This window comes from Chenopodium album, chromosome 5 (genome assembly GCF_948465745.1).
Source record: "Chenopodium album chromosome 5, dcCheAlbu1.1, whole genome shotgun sequence".
NCBI lineage: Eukaryota > Viridiplantae > Streptophyta > Magnoliopsida > Caryophyllales > Amaranthaceae > Chenopodium > Chenopodium album.
Window position 1 is genome coordinate 30,929,905 of NC_137838.1, and position 18,744 is coordinate 30,948,648.

General features: G+C 37.8%; 1 protein-coding gene across 3 annotated transcripts in view; it reads left to right on the top strand.

The window, feature by feature from the left end:
* Positions 1–1,856: 1,856 nt before the first annotated feature.
* LOC145632051 (anaphase-promoting complex subunit 7-like) overlaps positions 1,857–18,744 on the top strand; it is a 28,386-nt gene continuing 11,498 nt past the window's right edge. For all 3 annotated transcript variants that reach the window (XM_081684319.1, XM_081684321.1, XM_081684320.1), the window contains exons 1-8: positions 1,857–2,006; positions 2,138–2,206; positions 2,296–2,346; positions 4,448–4,585; positions 4,729–4,791; positions 5,733–5,848; positions 16,697–16,781; positions 17,364–17,423. In XM_081684319.1, the coding sequence (XP_081540445.1) occupies positions 1,938–2,006; positions 2,138–2,206; positions 2,296–2,346; positions 4,448–4,585; positions 4,729–4,791; positions 5,733–5,848; positions 16,697–16,781; positions 17,364–17,423 (651 nt within the window). In that variant the 5' untranslated portion in view covers positions 1,857–1,937. The remainder of the gene's footprint in view (positions 2,007–2,137; positions 2,207–2,295; positions 2,347–4,447; positions 4,586–4,728; positions 4,792–5,732; positions 5,849–16,696; positions 16,782–17,363; positions 17,424–18,744) is intronic.

Consider the following 18,744-nt stretch of genomic DNA (forward strand, 5'->3'; position numbering starts at 1 on the left):
TGTCTTTAAACGAACAAGTAAAGAGGTCAAAGGCAACTTGGTCTGATGAAACAACTAAGATTTTTTGTGAGGTTTATGCTGAAGAGGTCCATGCAGGGAATAGACCACACACTCATTTTAGCAAAATTGGTTAGAATAATGTGGTTATAAAGTTCCAACAAAGGTCTGTTAAAATGTATGACCAGAAACAATTAAAAAACAAGTGTGAGAAGTTAAAAACGGAGTACAGTACATGGAAGAATCTCATAGAAAAGGAGATAGGATTAGGATGGGATCATGAGAAAAATACAATTGTTGCATTTGATTAGTGGTGGGCACTCAAAGAACAGGTGCACATAATAATAATCTGATTTCTACATTGCCTTTTTCAAGTAGTTAGTTTTAACTAATTACATTTATTTATTTATATAGGCCAATCCGGGTGTTGTCAAATTTCGTGAAGCTGGAATCCAAAATTTAACAGAGTTAGAGATCATGTTTGCTAAAATAATTGTTTCTGCTATAACTTCATGGAATCCTTATTCACAAGATGATACTGAAATAGAAGACTCGTCTACCATAGGAAACGAAGAAATAGAAGATGAGGAACAAGTGGACATTACTATGGATGACAGTATCAATGAAACGATATCTCTACAACTTGAAAGTGAAAGTATTGACAAGACCAAAGTCAATACAACATCGGAAGAAAGAGGAAAAAAACACAAAAAGGAAAGAAATATAAAGTTAGCACAGCTAAGCTCATGCAAAATGAGCTAAAACGCATTGTTGGTGCGATGGAGAATTTCTCTCAATCTAGTGCTACTGTAACTTCAAAAGGAACTGACCTTTCAAGTTGTAGCATTGGAGAGTGTCTAACATTGCTAGCCACAACACCAAGGGTCGAAATAGGAAGTGAGCTTTATATGTTAGGAACTCGTTAATTGGTTCCTTGTTTTTTTTAATCAGATTAGTTCAAATGGAAGTGCTTATGATGATGTAATGGATGAATCCTCCTCTGAAGAAGAAGACGATGAAGAGTTATTACTTCAAGAACACCTGAGGGGTAAACAAATGATGTTATATGCTTCCACAGGAGTAACGATACTTACCAAATACTATCTTAAATATTTAATTAAACAACCTACTAGGATTTCGTTATGTTCTAGATGACAATGGTTGCAAGAGGTTTAAAGTCTACACCCTTTTGTGTAACTTGTCATTAATGAGCACATATTAGGAAGTTTAAAGTCTTAAGGCTCGTTTTGCTCTTTTGTCAGCATGAGGTGGATATTCTCCCTAATTTGTGACATAATTGAGGATGTCTGTATACCAAGGTTCTTACTCTTCTTCTTCTTCCTGAGTTACCTCATCATCCTCTATTGCTTGGATATAAGCCGGTTTATGCCTCTTTTCTATTGTTAAGGGCATTTGCTCAATTTCCGTAGGAATCCTAACCATTGAGGATAGTCTTGCCAAGGTATCAGCAAATTGATTTTCCTCTCTAGGTAGATATGTGTATTCTACCTTTTTCAGTTGGTTTGTGAGAGTTTCCAAGTAGATAAAAAAAATTCTAAAGAAAAAGTTAGCGGGTCAACGGGTACCCGCCAACTGCCAGGAGCAGCCAATGACTCGACCCGATACTTGTCTGTTTTACTAGATCGGGTACCGGACCCATAAATTTTGGGAAAAATGGAAAAAAACCCGCCTAAATGAAACGGGTCAGCGGGTCAATGGACCGGGTCAACCAGGTCGGGTATTTTTGAACACCCCTACTTATACGTTATACCTAATATGCTTGAACCAAACACCCACTTAATTGGTGTAAATACAAAAGTTGATATGTGTACTCACGCATAATTTAAATTTCAGTCCGCAACCCTCTGTCCCTTTCTCTCCTCAGTGTTGAGTTTCCCTTAGTTTTCCTATTTCCCCATTTCGCCACTCTCATCTCTCCCATGGATGCTCCAAAAGATCATATGGCCTGCCTTCTTGATCATGGCCTCTACAACTCTGCTCAACTTCTTGTATATCTTCTCTTTCTCTCTCTAATTAATATTTATTTCTGTAATTTGACTCATAATCAGGCGTTACTGTTCGTAATTTCATCCCAATATTTACTGATTTTGTGTTTTTGTTTTGTTGTTTTAATTTTCAGGGTCAATTCCTTGTTACTTCGCCATCTGGAAATACTGAAACTAATTCAAATGTTAAGGCTGAGAATTTGGTATTGATTTTACTCTTAATTTGGATTTATGTACTTTATTTTTTAGTATGATTGATGCACTAATTATTACCCTACATTTTTTGTTTTAGCTTTTTCTTGGTGACTCATTTTATCGTGAAAGGGAATATCGAAGAGCAATTGTAAGTTACTGGAACATAAATTTTTTTAATTTTTATGTTATTTTTCTTATTCACTTAATTCAACTTATTAGCTCTTATCTATAATACTGTGTAGATTACATTTGATTAGTGAGAAATCCTGATTCAAAAATGGGCACCTATGACGCATAAATTATGTCAAACCAAAGTCTAAACCTTTTACCTGTATATGTGTAATTTCCTGTAAAATTATTGTTTCCAAGGTTAAAAGCGCATATTGTGTAAGGTTACATTGCTTAAAAGTATGTAATTGTTGGTGTTTTTGAGACTGCTTGACTAAAAGACTTAAGATATTGTTTACTTACTTAATATTGTTTTTGTTGTTAATTGTTATTTGCTGATTTCAGCAAGTAAATGCTTATGGTTGATTCTTGGGAAATCCTCAATAGTAGCCATATACTATTGACTTTTATCAGTGGTTGCCAAACTTTTTACCGATTATCAATGGTAGCCTTGAACTTCTACTTTATCAAGCGTGACATTAGTGTTAGTTTATTTTGTTAATATTTCAGTTGAATCTAACCTTTTGTATCAAAGGTTAACTTTATCAGTTTGATAAGAGATAAACCCATCTATACTTTTTTCTCTCTCCTCCTCCATCCCCATTATTCTCTTTAACAGTTGTCTTCTTAAAAGGATTTAGACATTAATGGTGAGCGAAGGAGCAGCAACCACCGAATAAAAGGAAAGATTGTGAGGAGAGAGAAATTGTAGGGCGGGAATCATGGATGAATCTATGAATTTGAGGCAGTTTTCAAGTGTGAAGAACTGGTGGAAAAAATTGCAATTGTCTAGGGTTTGGCTGTAGGTGGGCAATGTTGCTTAGGTGTTTGGAAGGTCGGTAGAAGGGGATGGGGTTTGTAGTGGTGGCTGAAGGGATGTGTGAGGGCAAGAGAGAGAAAGCAAGAGAGAAAGAGAGATGTGATGGACTTGTGGTTGAAGAAAGTTGGTAGGATGGCAACAGTTGTCAGAGACGGAGGTGCTGCGGTGGTGCAGTTGCAAGGGTGAGGAGCAACAGGAAATGTTCGGTATATAATGGTTAATATTCTAGGGCAAGGAGAAGGGGGTGAGGAGAGTTAGTGGTTTAAACGGTTTATTAATGTTAGATTTAACAGATTTTGAACCAAAAACTTGCATTAATGCTATTTGATTCAATTTATAGCCGTTTTGGTGTCTTGCTCTACAATGAGCTCTATTTTTACCTGCTATCAGATGAAGCTTTTAAAATGTAGTTGTAACGGGGACAAGCTACATTTCTGTGTGAATATTATGGTGGAAAACTAGAAACTTGTACTCTTACCTAATTTCCCCAATAGTAACTTAGAAGTTTTAAAACTTGCTGTTAGATATAAAAGGGGCCTTTTCTTATCTTCTATATTTATAAGACTTATGAAAAATTATGATGTAGATCAACTGATGAAGAACAAATGAGTTTATTATTATATTTCAGCATTGGTTTATTCACTTATTGTTGGCCTACCTCTGATGAAAAGAGTTCTTTTACTTTATTTGAGCAAAAAGCAATCATCCTGGTTCTGAAAGACTAATTATGTTTATGATCCATTACTTCAGCCTTATTGCCAATAAATATCTAAGGATCATTTCTATCCACAAATTGACCCTTTATGATGCTTTATATGGTTTTGAAGTTGTTTTAATAATGCTCAGTCATAAGCAGATTTATGGTGTTGGCCTGTTGGGTAAGCCTTCCAGCATCAAGAATCAGTTGTTCAATTCTGAAAACTCCATTAATTACCACTTTTCTGGACATAGAAGCTGATTCACTCTTACTTTTTAATTCTATTTTCCTACTACTAACCACTTTGCGCTAGCCTTCCAACATCAATTATATTGTGCTCATCTCATACTAACTTTAATGGCCTTTTGTTTAATCTATGCTGTTTAATTCTGTGACAAAGAAAAATTACATTGAGATAAAAAAAAAAAAGGAAAAAGAAATGGTTTATATTGTTGTTTTCTCTAGTATATTATGTGCTCTTAAATGTAAATATGTTGATCATACTTTGTTTACAGCATAAGGTCCTCTTATTGTTGTTAATTTATTGATTTTATTGTGGGACAGAATACATATAAGCAAGCATTGCAACATCACAAGATCACCCCCAAGCAAAACGCTTACACTCTCAGAAGTTCGTTATCCGCACCAAACAGGTCTTCTTCTCCAAGTCTACTTAATATTTCAACATTTAATGAATATGAGGTAGAAACTATTATTTTCTCTTCCCCATTTTTCTTCTTTTCTAGCCTACTCCAAATTTACAAAATATATTTAGAATATACTTATTTTCTTCCTAATTCCCTTTTTTTTTTTTTTTTTTTTTTTTTTTTTTTTTTTTGTGACAGGTCAAGTTCAAAATAGCATCTTGTCACGCTGCATTGAATGAGAATAAAGTTGCACTCCTGGAGGTCTTGCTCTATGCTTGTATATAATATATATATTTTTCTTAAGTAGCATAATTTTGAGTTGCTGACAATGCCTTAAATGATGTAATAGAAAGGGAGACTTTTTCTTTTAATTAGTTTAATATGAAAAAGACGGATTAATGGATATATGATTCTTCGATGGTATGATAACATATTCTATTCAATTGATTGAAAAGGCATTCAAGCGCAGCTACCAAAGCAGAAGATTATATTGCTAAACTTATATTATTTAAGTTATTGTTTTCTAATTCAGCGAGAAAAGTTTGCTTAAGCCTGAATTTGAGTTTAATCTGGGTAGACCTTAAGGTTCTGCCAGAGTTCATTGTGAAAAATGGGATGGTAAACCAAGAAGATGACCTAGAATTGAAGGTCAACACTCTATATTATTACTATTGAAGTGCAGTTTTCATTTAAAAGAATATGTTTGTAGCACTCTCCTCTTTTTTTTTTTTTTTTTTTTTTTTTTTTTTTTTTATATATATATATTTTTTTTAATGCAAACTACAGCATTGTAAAAGCTGTTCGTGATGGGATGGAAATGGTATCTATCTCGTAATTGTCAACCTTTTTTTTAACTAGATAACTATCTAAATGGCTTTTCACTTTTCCTCTTATGCCACATCCTTGAATTAGTGCTTCAAGCAGCTTGTGGTTGTGGATAAATTATATTTCTCTACCCAAAGTGTTTGTACCAATTTATTGCACCCTTTGATGAATATACATGCATACTCTTCCCATTAGTTTTCACTTCCCATTATACTGATACAAATTTGAATAAATTTCACTCTTAACTCTTAAGAAATACTCTACGACATGATGCAAGTGTGACATATACTTTGGGTCTGAGAAAGTACCTATTACTCACTTTTATGGATTTAGGCTCATGATCAAATGTAAAATATATTCCTTTTCTTCTTTGACAGATGGAGGGAATTCCCAGCAAGGCAAGAAACTTGCCCATGCATCTATTGATGGGAAAGCTTTATCGAAATACTAGACACACTCGTGCAGCTGTAAATTGTTATAAAGAGTGCATAAGGTATGTTTTAAGGATATGGCTTTGGTGATTGTGGCAAGTAATTCTACTCCCTTGACCAACCGACTATGTATGTGTCATAAGGATATGGCTTTAGTGATTGTGGCAAGTAATTCTACTCCTTTGACCAACTGACTATATATGCGTGTTGCTTCTTGTAAAGGTAGATTGGTTTTTATAGTTCTGAAATGATTATAGTTGTAAAAATTATTGGAGATATACTTTAACTTATTAGAGTATAAATTCCTAGTGGTCATTGGAAAAAAAAGTACAAATTTAGTGTTGCTTTATATTTTCATACAACATCACATTTCTCATGTTAAATACCTTGCCTTTTTCTCTTTTATGAAATGCAATATATTGTATGGAGTACAAGGTACCCTCTCTATTTGTAGGGTTAATTATCATAGTTATAAAATTCATTAGTGATACATTTTAACCCACAAGAATTGAAATTGGGCAAGTGTTAATTGAAACACATTCAAATGGTGTAAATTTAGAGTTTCTTCATTTCTTTTCTTCCTAATTTCATACGACTTCACTTTTGTTTTCTTAGGGTTTCTTCATAATTTTTCTTAATTTCATACGACTTCACTTTTATTAGGGTAACTACTCCATTTTTCCTCCTCTTATATGAAATAAAAGATAGTGGATGGAGTGTTAAACTACCTTATAAGACTCATTTGTACATAGCTATATGTAAGGTTTTGGGGCATATTGATAGCTAATTGTATCCTATATCTCTATAAATATTACGCTTGGATGAAATGTGATGAGTGATTTTCTGAATGAAAAAATCATCATTTTATGTAATTCTTCAACAATTTTCCGCAATTTTGAAGTGTCAAAAACTTTTACCGAGGGTATTTTTTTTTTTACTATAATGATTATTTTATTTTTGTTGTTCCTCGAGCTAGTCATTTGTAGCACAATGCTTAATTATTTATTGGAAAAATTGTCGGGAATAATATAACATTTGGCCGGTTTTCCAAAAATAAAACGACCTTCTTATTATTCCCTAATAAAACGACTTTTGGCATTGATCTGTCATAAATAGAACGTAACCGGTTGGTAACTTGTTTAATAAGTTAAGTGTGACACGTGTCACTTTGTAATTGGTAGGTTTTTTTTAAAACGATTTTCTTATTAATAAAATAGATTTTTAATGTAAAAAAAAAAAAAACCCCAAAAGCCCACTCCGTCAACAGCTACCCCACCCTACCTACCATCAGACCGGCAACCCTTCACCAGAACCCATTAGTCGGCCGCCACGCCCTGCCCCCACCAACCCGAAACTTCCATCCTAGGCCACCACTAGCTGAAAAACCTTCCCCACAATTGAAATTCCTGAGAGGATGGGGTTAGGATTATTGAGGGTAAGGGATCTTGGTTTTAAAAAGCGCGCCTCGGGCGCGCCTCACTCCCAGGCTCTAGGAAATGGGCTTTAGCTAGGCGAGGCTCAGTCACCTACGGAAGGCGCGCCTCAAAGCGCCTTTGGTAAGGTGTGCCTTTGCGCCTCAAAGGAAAATAACTAAGATATAAGTTATAAATTGAAGAATGATGGACACTTTTTCAAATTACACTATCTTAGCTTTACATATATTATTATTTAATTTATTATGAATCTTTTTAATTGGTATTTAGTACAATCAAAGTAAAAAATAATTTGAAATAAATATGTAAATACATGCGCCTTGCATACAAAAGGCGCGCGCCTTCGCCTTGCGCCTAGGCTGCAAGGACCATTTGCGCCTTGCGCCTTTTAAAACTAAGTCAGGGATGTGATTGAGGGTCGGAGTGGGGAGGGTTGTATGGTCTAGTGAGGGTCGGAGAGGGGGTGGGCTTCGCGAACTGGCGAAGGGATGCAGTCTAGCGCGGAAAGAGAGGGTTGGAGGGGCTAAGGGCGCTGAGGGGGCTAAATGATGGGGTGGTGCTATCATGTTGAAAGAGAGGCTAAACAGGGAAGGGGGACTGTGGTGTGGCAAGAGAAATGTTTGTGGGGGTGCTAAATGGGGAAGGCGGGGGGAGGTTTTTTTAAGTGTTTTTTTTAATTTTTTTATTTTTTTTTTTATAAATTAATATCATTTTTTTAAAAGAAATATGTTAAAATTAAAATTCAAAATTTCTAACCAATCGTAATGTGACACGTGTCATTCTCTTACCTATGAGACCGGTTACCAGTTTTTTTATCCTATTTATAGTGGATCGGTATCAAAGGTTTTTATTGGGGACTAAACAAAATGTCGTTTTTATTTATGGAAGACCGGCCAAAGGTCGTATTATTCCTAACAATTTTTCCTTATTTATTTTGTAATAATCAACTTGGAACACTTGGAGTTGGTGTTGACATCTCCAAGCTTAAGGAACTACTATGATCATTCAAATATCCACTAATGTTGCTTGTTTGCTAATATAAGCTCTCGTTCTCTTGGAAAAGGTTTTTCTATCATCCTTCAATAGTTGTGAATTAGTATATATACAATTTATTTCTTCCCCACTAGCAAATATTTTATTTTTTTTAGGAATTTTCTTAAGGAAGTTTTGTTATAATATAGTTTTTGTGAAGGTATGAAGTGTTGTAGATTTAATTTCTCTTTTTAGCTTTTTTTGTGTTACTACAAGTAGCTCTTAGAAATAATTATGGCTTTTACTCCTTTTTCTCATCATTTAAGGAGCATTCCATGTCCTTTGGCCAATAGTGGAGGAACAAGGGGGTTTTATATTAGGAAAAATTGTCAAAAATAATACAAACTTTAAGTGGTCCACAAAAAACAAGTCAATCTTTTAATTATTTTTGAATAATGCAAACTTTAGAGAGTATCCACTTTAAACGAGACATTTCACCTAAAACCTAAATAACTGGTTAACAACATTTTTATTTCTTTGATAAATTCATTTAAGAATTTAATTAACACCTAATTAAAGCTTTAATTATAGTTTTACTAAAAAAATTGATTATAATTAATTAACAATTAAATTATTAAAATAATTATACAAAAAAAAACCACCCCTCCCTTAATCCCTCACCACCAACCACCTCCTCTTCCACCACCAAGATCTCCCTTCCAAGATCACCTTGCGACGCCATTCCAGCTACCTCGCCGGTCCGCCGACCATCATTACCTTCTGCCGCCGTTGCCCTCCCCTCCCTCGAACCACCATCATCGAAACCACATTCCCCTCCCCTCGAACAACCAGGCCAACGAAATCCCCCTCCCACGAAATTAATGATGCCGTTAAAACCCAAATTGATGGTGATTGATGCGTTGTCGGAGTTAGAATTTTCACTAGTCGTAGTATTGGCGATTGATTATCGTGATTTTAAGGGGAAAAATCATCATCGTCGCTGAAGAAATCATCATCGTCGTGCGGCAGTGGCTCGGTTGATTAATACGTGGCGGGTAGGAGTCGGGGAAGGGAGAGGGAGGGGTTAGGGATGCCAGGGATCGGGCTTGGCGAGAGGGAGGGGGCTAGGTTGCGGCAGAGGTTCGGGCGCCTGGGAATTTGGATGTTGGTAGGGGAGAGGGCTGTTTTTATTTATGAAAAATAATTATGTTAATAACTTAATAGAATATAAAAAATTATTTAAAATGTCAAACTAATAGAATAACAAGACGTGTTTCATATACCTACTAATCAAGTCACCAACCGGTTTAACGGATACTCCTCAAAGTTTGTATTATTTAGAAATAATTTAAAAATTGGCTTGTTTTTGGCAGACCTCTCAAAGTTTGTATTATTTTTGACAATTTTTCCTTTATAATAAACGTGGTAGAAGAGGCTCTCGTCGGCCTGACCACTCTTTTTATGAAGGCCATAGAGGAAAAGCTGTAGCCACTGGGCAACAACTTGACCTGAGTGGTAGCCATGGAGGAGGAACGCAAGAAAATAGAGGAAGAGCGAAAGAAAATGGAGGAGGTGGTCGCTGCCACCGTCAATCGCTTGGAAGATCGGCTTGACCGATTTCGAAGCACCGTGGACACCCAAGCCGCAATAGACTGCGAAAAGATCACAAAGCTACAGGAGGAAATGGAGAAAACGAAACAGGCCCAATAGCGACATCCACCCAATCAGCCGCTTGAGATGCCCGGAATTGGGGATAACAACTCACAATCGGAGATGCAAAAGGGTACAAACGCTCGTCAGAGGGAGACCCTACGACGGCCAGGGTGGCACCCGCCTGATAACTGAGGGGGGCGGGAGAGGTGGTGACGACGGTGGAGGTGGTAACGGCGGTCAGTGGAAACACCGCAAATTAGAAATGCCCGTCTTCGAAGGAACACACTCGGAAAACTGGACGACACTTGTGGAGATGTTTTTCGAGTTTTATCGGTTGACAGAGAGGGAAAAGATTGAGGCCACGGTGATGACTATGGATGGGGACACACTTAAATGGTTCTAATGGGAACAAAAAGGTAGTTCGTTCTACGGTTGGCTGGACCTCAAAAAATGGGTTCTCAGCGAATTCCGGCCATTCCACACCGGAAAATTGCATGAACAATGGTTAGCGGTTGAGCAGGTGGGTACGGTAGCTGAGTATCGCCGGAGATATATAGAAATGGCAGCACCATTGGAGTACATACCTGAAAGGCTCTTGTTAGGCCAATTTGTTAATGGACTGAAGGGAGAAATTAAGATTAAACTCAGGCTTCTTAATCCCCAAAGTTAAGAGAAGGCCATGGAGATGGCAGGCTGTATTAAGGAGAAGAATCGGGTCCAGCAAGGGAAACGAGTCTTGAGGGGCTGGAAGAGTAGGTCGAGTTTTGGGTTGACAAACTCAAGCACAGCTCCGAACGTCTAGAGTGCCCAAACTATGAGTAAAGGGGGATTGATACAAACTTATGGGCTGCCAAGTAGGCTGCCCAAAAGTTGGTCCAAAATCCCCTGAAGTCAATATAAGTCGAGTCACCCACAATTTAGCCCAGGGTTCGATGGGGGGAACAAGACGGTTGACCGAGTATGAAACTATGAATCACAAGAACGTAGGGCAAAAGGGTTGTGTTTTCAATGTGATGAGAGGTGGGGTGTGGGCCATCGTTGCAAAAGGAAGGAGCTTAGTGTGCTTATGGTAGCGGAGGACGTGGAGGAAGTAGAAGGGGACGCCGGAAATATTGGAGGAAAACCCCTCCAAAGAACATGGCCAAGTTTCACTTTGCTCTGTGATTGGGATCCATAACCCAAAGACTATGAAATTACGCGGAGTGATTAAGGGCCAAGGAGTGGTGATAATGATAGACCCGCCTGGCTCTTTCGGTGGTGGTACAAGCGGCCATTTCGATGGTGCAAGGAGGAGAGTTCGCGGTTGTCTTAGGAAATGGGGACACTATTCATTGAAGTGGGATATGTAAAGGTGTTAAGGTAGAGTTGAGTGGTGGAGTGACCATCACTGAAGACTTTCTAACACTCTCATTGGGAAGTGTCGAGGTGATCCTTGGGATACAATGGCTCGTGAAGTTAGGGTCCGTGGTTACCAATTGGCGGACCCATGTCATGAAGTTCTCCGTTGTCGGTGTTCCGGTTACTTTGACCGGTTACCCTACTTGAGAAAACTCAAGTCACGTTGTAGGCTATGCTAAGGGTGCTTAAAAAAGAGAAATAAGGCCTACTAATGGAGTTTTGATTAAATTGGAGTCCACTAAGTTAGGCCAAAGACATTAGGCCCACCTTCCATTGGGTGTTCAATATGCCGAATGACCTTCCTCCAAATAGAGGCCATGAGCATTCTATCACCCTCAAGGAAGGAATGAACCCGATTAGCGTTCGCCCCTATCGATATCCTCAAGTGCAAAAAGATGAAATCGAAAAGCTTTTTCACAAGATGCTTGAAGCCAGGATTATCAAACCGTCGCCAAGTCCTTTCTCTAGCCCGGTATTACTTGTAAAGAAGAAAGATGGGTCGTGGCCTTTTTGTGTGGATTATCGATTTATCGGGCTCTTAACAAGGAGACGGTGCCCGATAAATATCCCATCACCGTCATAGACAAGTTATTAGATGAGATTCATGGGGCTTCGATATTTCAAAGTTCGATTTGAAATCGGAAATCATCAAATCCGGGTAAAGCCGGAGGACACTCACAAGACCTTCCGAACGCATGAGGGTCACCATGAATTCCTAGTAATGCACCGGCTACCTTTCAATTGCTCATGAATGACGTTTTCCGACCTTACTCGAGGAAATTTGTCTTAGTCTTTTTTGATGATATATTGGTTTACCGTAAGGCAATCGAAGAACACAAGAGTCATTTAAGGTTGGTGCTTGAAAAATTGGAAGAGCATCACCTCTACGCCAACTTTAAAATATGCGAGTTTGGCAAAACGGAAATAGCCTACTTGGGGCATGTCATTTCGGCTAAAGGAGTGTCTATGGATGGTGAAAAAATTCGAGCCATTCTCGAGTGGGAAATCCCACGAAACCTCATGGAGTTGCGGGGTTTCGTAGGCTTAACCGGGTATTACCGGAAGTTCATCGTTTGTTACGCTCAAATTGCCGGACCGCTCACTTCACAATTGAAAATGGAGAGCTTCGGGTGGTCGGAGGCGACGACGACATCCTTCCAAGAGCCGAAGACAACCATCACCACCGCCAGTTGACCGTCCCGAATTTCCGGGAAGGGTTTGTGATAGAAACCGACGCCTCGGGGTTCGGTTTGAGGCGGTGAAGATGCAAAACGGGCGGCCTATTGCATTTTACAGTAAACTATTAGGGGTGAGAGCTCGCAAAAAATTTATCTATGAAAAGGAATTAATGGCAATTTCCTTGGCCGTGTTGAAGTGGCGGCGTTATTTTTTGGGTCGGCCGTTTGTGATCCTTACTGTTCAACAGAGTATCAGAGGTGGCTTCGGAAGCTTGTTGGGTTCGATTTCGTCATCCAATATAAGCCGGGAACCACTAACAGAGTGGCTGACGCCATGGTATAAAAATGCGGCCGGGATGTCGTGATTCGGCCGATATGTATCAGATTTCAAAGCTACCGATCCGAGATTTGCCGCTTTGATGCGGTGTTTTTTGTGCTTGCTTTTTAAAGGGAAAGTAGGGGAAAAAATAAAAAAATAATGGAGAAACCTCCATTAAAGTCGAGAGAGTTCTTTAGAAGAAAGAAAGTACTTGTAGGTGAGGTGAGAGAGTGTGAGCTGGCAAGGTTTTTTATTTAAATAAACTCCCTAAAGTGGATGTTGGTGATAGTGGGGCAGACTTCATTATTTTCTAAACCAAACATCCCCATGTGAGTACTTTTGTGGACCCTCTACTTGCCAAGTTTTTATTGTATTTTACTCCATAGTGTACAACTCCATACTTAACATGGACTATTTCGTATTTTTTTTTTGTGAAATTCGAATTCTATAGGGTTTATTAAGTATAAAATTTAGATTTGAAAATAAAATATAATTTTTGGTTTAATAAATTTAAAACAAAATTCTGCCGTTACAACCACGACACAACCCGCGACTAACACATCAACTCCGATACCGTGATACCGCGACCGTTTCCGCAATCGCGACCGATACCGCATTTTTATTCTATGGCTGACGCCCTCTCACATCGAGATGAGAAATGGCGGAACAACCTGCGAAGAAGAAGAAAGGGAGTCTGGTTGAGTTTGGGGCCTTGATCCACTCTCACTATGTGAACTGGGCCGAATTAGAGAGGGAGTTAGTGGAAGATAGGTGGTTAGGCCAGATAGTTAAGGGCCTCAAGGATGGCAAGGAGGGGCTCAAAGGCTTTTATTTAAAAGGTGATCGGGTTTTTTTATAAAGGATGGCTTGTCCAATCTAACTCATCAAAGTTTATTGCTCTGTTTTAACAAATTGGAGGGCACGACAACGAAATCAAGACTTATCTCCGGCTTACCGCTGATTGGTTTTGGCCGGGAATGAGGAAGGATGTCGGAAAATTTGTCCGAGAATGTGACATCTGTAAGCGTAGCAAAATGGTGAGCAAAAGTCCTTTAAGGCTTTTGCAACCCCTCCCCATTCCCGAAGTAATTTGGGAAGATCTTTCCATGGATTTTGTGAAGGGCTTCCCTGTCTCGCGGGGTCAACACTGTCCTCATGGTGGTGGACCGCCTCTTGAAATACAGTCACTTCATAGGCTTGAAGCATCCTTTCAACGCCCTTAAGGTGGCCGATGCCTTTGTTAAGGAGATCGTGCGGCTTCACGGTTTCCCCACCTTCATTATTTCTGAGAGGAATCAGCAAAGAAAATAAAAAAAGGTGGTTTGGCGGGTTGCGAGGCTTCGGCCCGCTACTAACGCTTTGAATCGCTCATTGGCTTTACTTTACTAAGGCATCCTTCGACAGGTGATCGACCAACAATCCTACCTGGAGAAATCTTTCCTAGGCTGCTTTCCGGCAGAGAGAGGCCAGGAGTCGGGAGTGGAGCCCTCACAGTATTTATGAGTACTTTTCGGAGAGAGCTTTTTTGATTGCAAGGGACGAACCTCAAACAGAGCACGACGCACTACCCACAAACTGAAACAAGAGTCTTGAGACGTATCTCCGTTGCTTCATCGCTGATCAACCGACACAGTGGGCACGATGGCTTCCTTGGGCAGAGTATTCCTACAACACTTCTCATACTTCGACCAAGTTGACTCCATTCAAGGTTGTGTATGGGAGAGATCCCCCAAAATTGTGGCGATTAGGGGAAGGCCAAACGATGGTACGATCATTGGAAGAAGGATTGAAGGAGAGGGACTGCATCCTGGAAGAATTAAGAGTAAATTTGAATCGCGCTCAGCAAATTATGAAGACTAACGCGGATAAACAAAGGCGAGAAGAAAGTTTTTGCATTGGGGATAAGGTATTATTAAAGCTGCAACCTTATCGCCAAAAGTCTCTAGCCCGGAGGCTCTTTGAAAAGCTAGCAACGAGGTTCTATGGCCCTTTCGAGGTGGTCGAAAAAATTGGAAGGGTAGCCTATAAGCTGCGATTGCCATTCGATTGCAAATTGCACCCGGTATTCCATATCTCCCAATTGAAGAAGGCGCTTGGAGACATTCCAAGCAATCCCACCATTCCGCAACAACTATCTTCAGACTTAGAATTGGTGGTAGAACCAGAGGACTTGCTGGATGTGCGTCGGAGAAAGAAAGGCTTTATTTTCATATTGGAAGTGCTTCTTACGTGGAAAGGATTGTAGGCTTTTGAAGCCACGTGGGAGGACTTTGAGGCGGTTAATTTACTATTTCCCTCCTTCCACCTTGAGGACAAAGTGAAACTCAAAGGGGGGATTGATGTCATGGATCGGGTCAATGACCCAAATCAGCCCATGAAGGTCTACACAAGGCGCAAGAAAGGGGAACAACCAGCAGCCTTGGGAAGCATTACTTTGCATCATGACAAAATTAATTAAAAGGAAGAGAAGCAAAGCAAGCAACCAAGTCTCTTTGATGTTTATGTTTGATTTTGCCATTTAAGCCAAGTATCACATGTATTGGTCTTAAGGTTATCATTAACCATTAGTAAGCTCTTAGTATAATTAAGTAGTAGTAGCAAGAAGGGAGAATCATCCAGAAATTTGAGTGAACTCATTGAGAGATTTGTAGCCTCAAGCTACTTGAGAGATTTATAGCCTAAAGCTATAATTATTCCCCATTAGTTTGTAATTCCAATTAATTAGTAATCAATCATCAAGCTTTCCTTATTAAATTAGTGGAAATTATTCATATTAGTGTCGTGTGCAACCCGAGTACATAAACATCCTACTTGATTACGTTTTTTTTTTAAAATAATTTTTTTATAATTTTTAATTTAAATATATTAGGGTAAAAATCCGGTCAAAATTTAGTTACATGAAATCAGACTTGACTAGACCAGAATATTCAGACCAAATCAGACCACACCTTAATAAATCCAGACCTAAACACCTCATTTTAGGTTAAGATATCAACCTCAAAATCGCTGTACAATTTAAACTGTTAACCAAACTTGAATCTTAAGAGCATATGGAATATAAGCCCTTAACCAAATCTACCAAAAAACAATAGAAATATTAACAAAATAACACAAGGGGGAATTCAAGGTTTTAAATTTCCAACTTTAAAAGAGAAGGCAATTTGTCAATATGAGAGACAGATTTAATTTGATCAGCTGTTGTACAGTATTAGGATTATACCAATAATAAAGGTCATGACACGCTCACCGGCAACAGCGGCAACTTGTTGGGATTGGGAGAGTAAAATCTGGTCCTGTAAGGCTGTAAGAAACCAAAAGAGTTTTTACTTGTAAGATAATCTTTGAGCTGGCATTGTTGTTTGAGATTTGGTGTGGTATTATTCAAAATGAAAGTATTTCATGTCAAATTTATCATCTACTGTGACCTGCAGACAATTTTTTTATTTTAATTTTTTTTCTAACACATAATGAAGTATTTTATATCAATGGCCTAAATTAACCCTTACATGAGCTGGGAACAGCAACTTGCTGGTGCAAACATCAGGGGACTATGTTAATCTGACATCTAGTTGTACATCGAGTGTCTGGTGTCGAATCCTCTGATACTTCTATGAAATTTTAAAAAATCTGGGGTGTTGTAGGATCCGACACCATGTCAAACATGACACCCAAATCTGAGTTTTGTGCCTAGACTTATACAGGGTAATAGTGTATAATAGAAACCGAATAACTCGAAGATTGTTCAGAGCATATATACTACAAACATCTAAAAGGAGTTCCATAATTATACTATTTAACATTCATAAAAGGAGTTCCACAACCTGCAGACAGACTTTTCAAAATTAACAGATTTTTATATGTTCTTCATTTTGATCCCTTTTTTATTGACTGGTTTGACTCTTAGTGTATTATGTGGTAATTTTTTTATTTTTTATTTTTTATATTTTTAATCTGCAGACATTGTCCTTATGCCCTTGAAGCCATAACAGCTATGGCTGAGCTTGGATCTTCTGCTAAAGAGATTATTTCTTTGCTTCCTCAGGTTATTACTTCAAGCATATTTATTAATTGTAAAATCTGTTTTTGGACAAAGAATGGTGCATGTTATTGTTGGTAACAAGTTGTGGTGAAATCATTATGAATTCACTGTTTATTTTGCTGCTATGTGTATGCTTAAACTATTTAAGAACTTATTAATTGCAGTTCTCATAGTGGTTGTTGTACATGAAGCTTATTTGCCCTAAATTTGTTTACCCTGGTACTTTTATTTCATGTCATGTCTTATGGACTGACCATTCCTGATGTCTAGTCTCTCTTTCGCTTTTTCTTTTTATATCAATCATTCTTTTTATCTTGCCAAATGTTGTGCTTGACTGCTTGTAACCTCAACATGAGAATTTACGTGATATGACTTTCCTGTATATGTATTGATAGTCACAACTCACAATTTTTTTTGTTCTAGTTTGTTTATAAATTTTAAAACATTTGCTTCACAATGGACTTGTATGTGTAGAATGACCTAGGTACATGTGTTATATCTTTGACTGATGTCCTAGATTGATCTAAAAGGTGGTCCCCAATTTTTTTTTTTTTTTTACTTACATTACTATTGGTATCATTTTAGTCCCCAAGTAGAAGTGGGAGGGCTCTCTCTGATCATCTTGAATCTGGACGCTGGCTGCAGGTATGCAACAAACCTATGTTACTTTTCTCTCTTTTTTGTTGTATAGAAGTGTCTCAAATTTATCTTTTGAGCAATCCTAGATTGCCCTAGTAAGTGCTTTACATGTCAACAATGTAGATTCTAAGCACTAGATGGAGAAAAACTGCTGCATGGTTTAAGGCTGCCTAATTTTTCTGGATAGGATAGGCTGTGTCCTGTAAAATTAGATCATGAGTTTCTGGTCCCTATGATGCTATATTCTGTCTTAATGTCCAAGAGATTTTTTGGTTGCATGCTATTTTAATGAACATTCAGCTCTTGCCAATTCATTGTCTTATGAATAAAATGTCTTAAAAAGTAAAGTAATTAATAGAGAGGGTGAAATCTTCAACACTAATGCCAAAAATTGATCATCAAATTAGACATTGTCTTTGTAATTTAATTTACATATATATATTTTTAAAAAATTTATTATGGACTTGCTAATTTGAGTATTCTACATGTGATTGGGTAATGATATGAGGGAAAACTTACATCCTATAAGCATGTTTTGAGTTTTGGTCGATGATGTCTCTGTGGTTCATGTGTATATGTGCTAGCTTCTTTTAGTTGAAAGATAAAGACTTCTTTTTATTTTAAGGGCAATATCTCCTCTTGTTTTTATCCCCACCAACTTATTAGGATTAGAGGTGGAAATAATTATTAAGGTGAGAATTGACTTGAAAGGGTCAATTCTAGGAGTCATCAATGAGTTTTAGATAATCACATAAACCATGATAAGGAGCATTGTTATGCACCATTGTCCAAATTGTTGAAATACAACCCTTGTTCTACTTAATTATATAGTATAATTTAAACCATAAAATAATCTTGTTAAACCCTTAAATTTTTTTTAGTAAGGGTCATATTTTAATGATCATATTTGTTACTTCCTCCGTTCCACAAATATTGCAACAACTACTATTCTAGGAAATTTTACAAATGTTGCAACATTTCACTATTTACATATGTTTTCTCTCGTTCTCTCTCTTCATCACACGAGTCCCTATTATTATTCCTCTCTATCTCTCTCCTCTTTTTAAAATCTATGTACCCTCCCCATGTTGCAAAATTGCAACGACATGTGGGTTCATTGCAAATATTAGAGGAATGGAGGAAGTATTAAGTAGGCCGTACCTTTTAAAATATTGATAGAATGATTTATGTTCAGTTTGACCGTAGTTTTATAACCTTTTAATTCTTTATACTTCCTCCGTTCTTTTATTTGTATCACTTATGTTTTCACGGACTTCTAGGCAATTTTTGGAGTAGAGAGTGGTAGAGAAAAAAATAGGGCCCATGT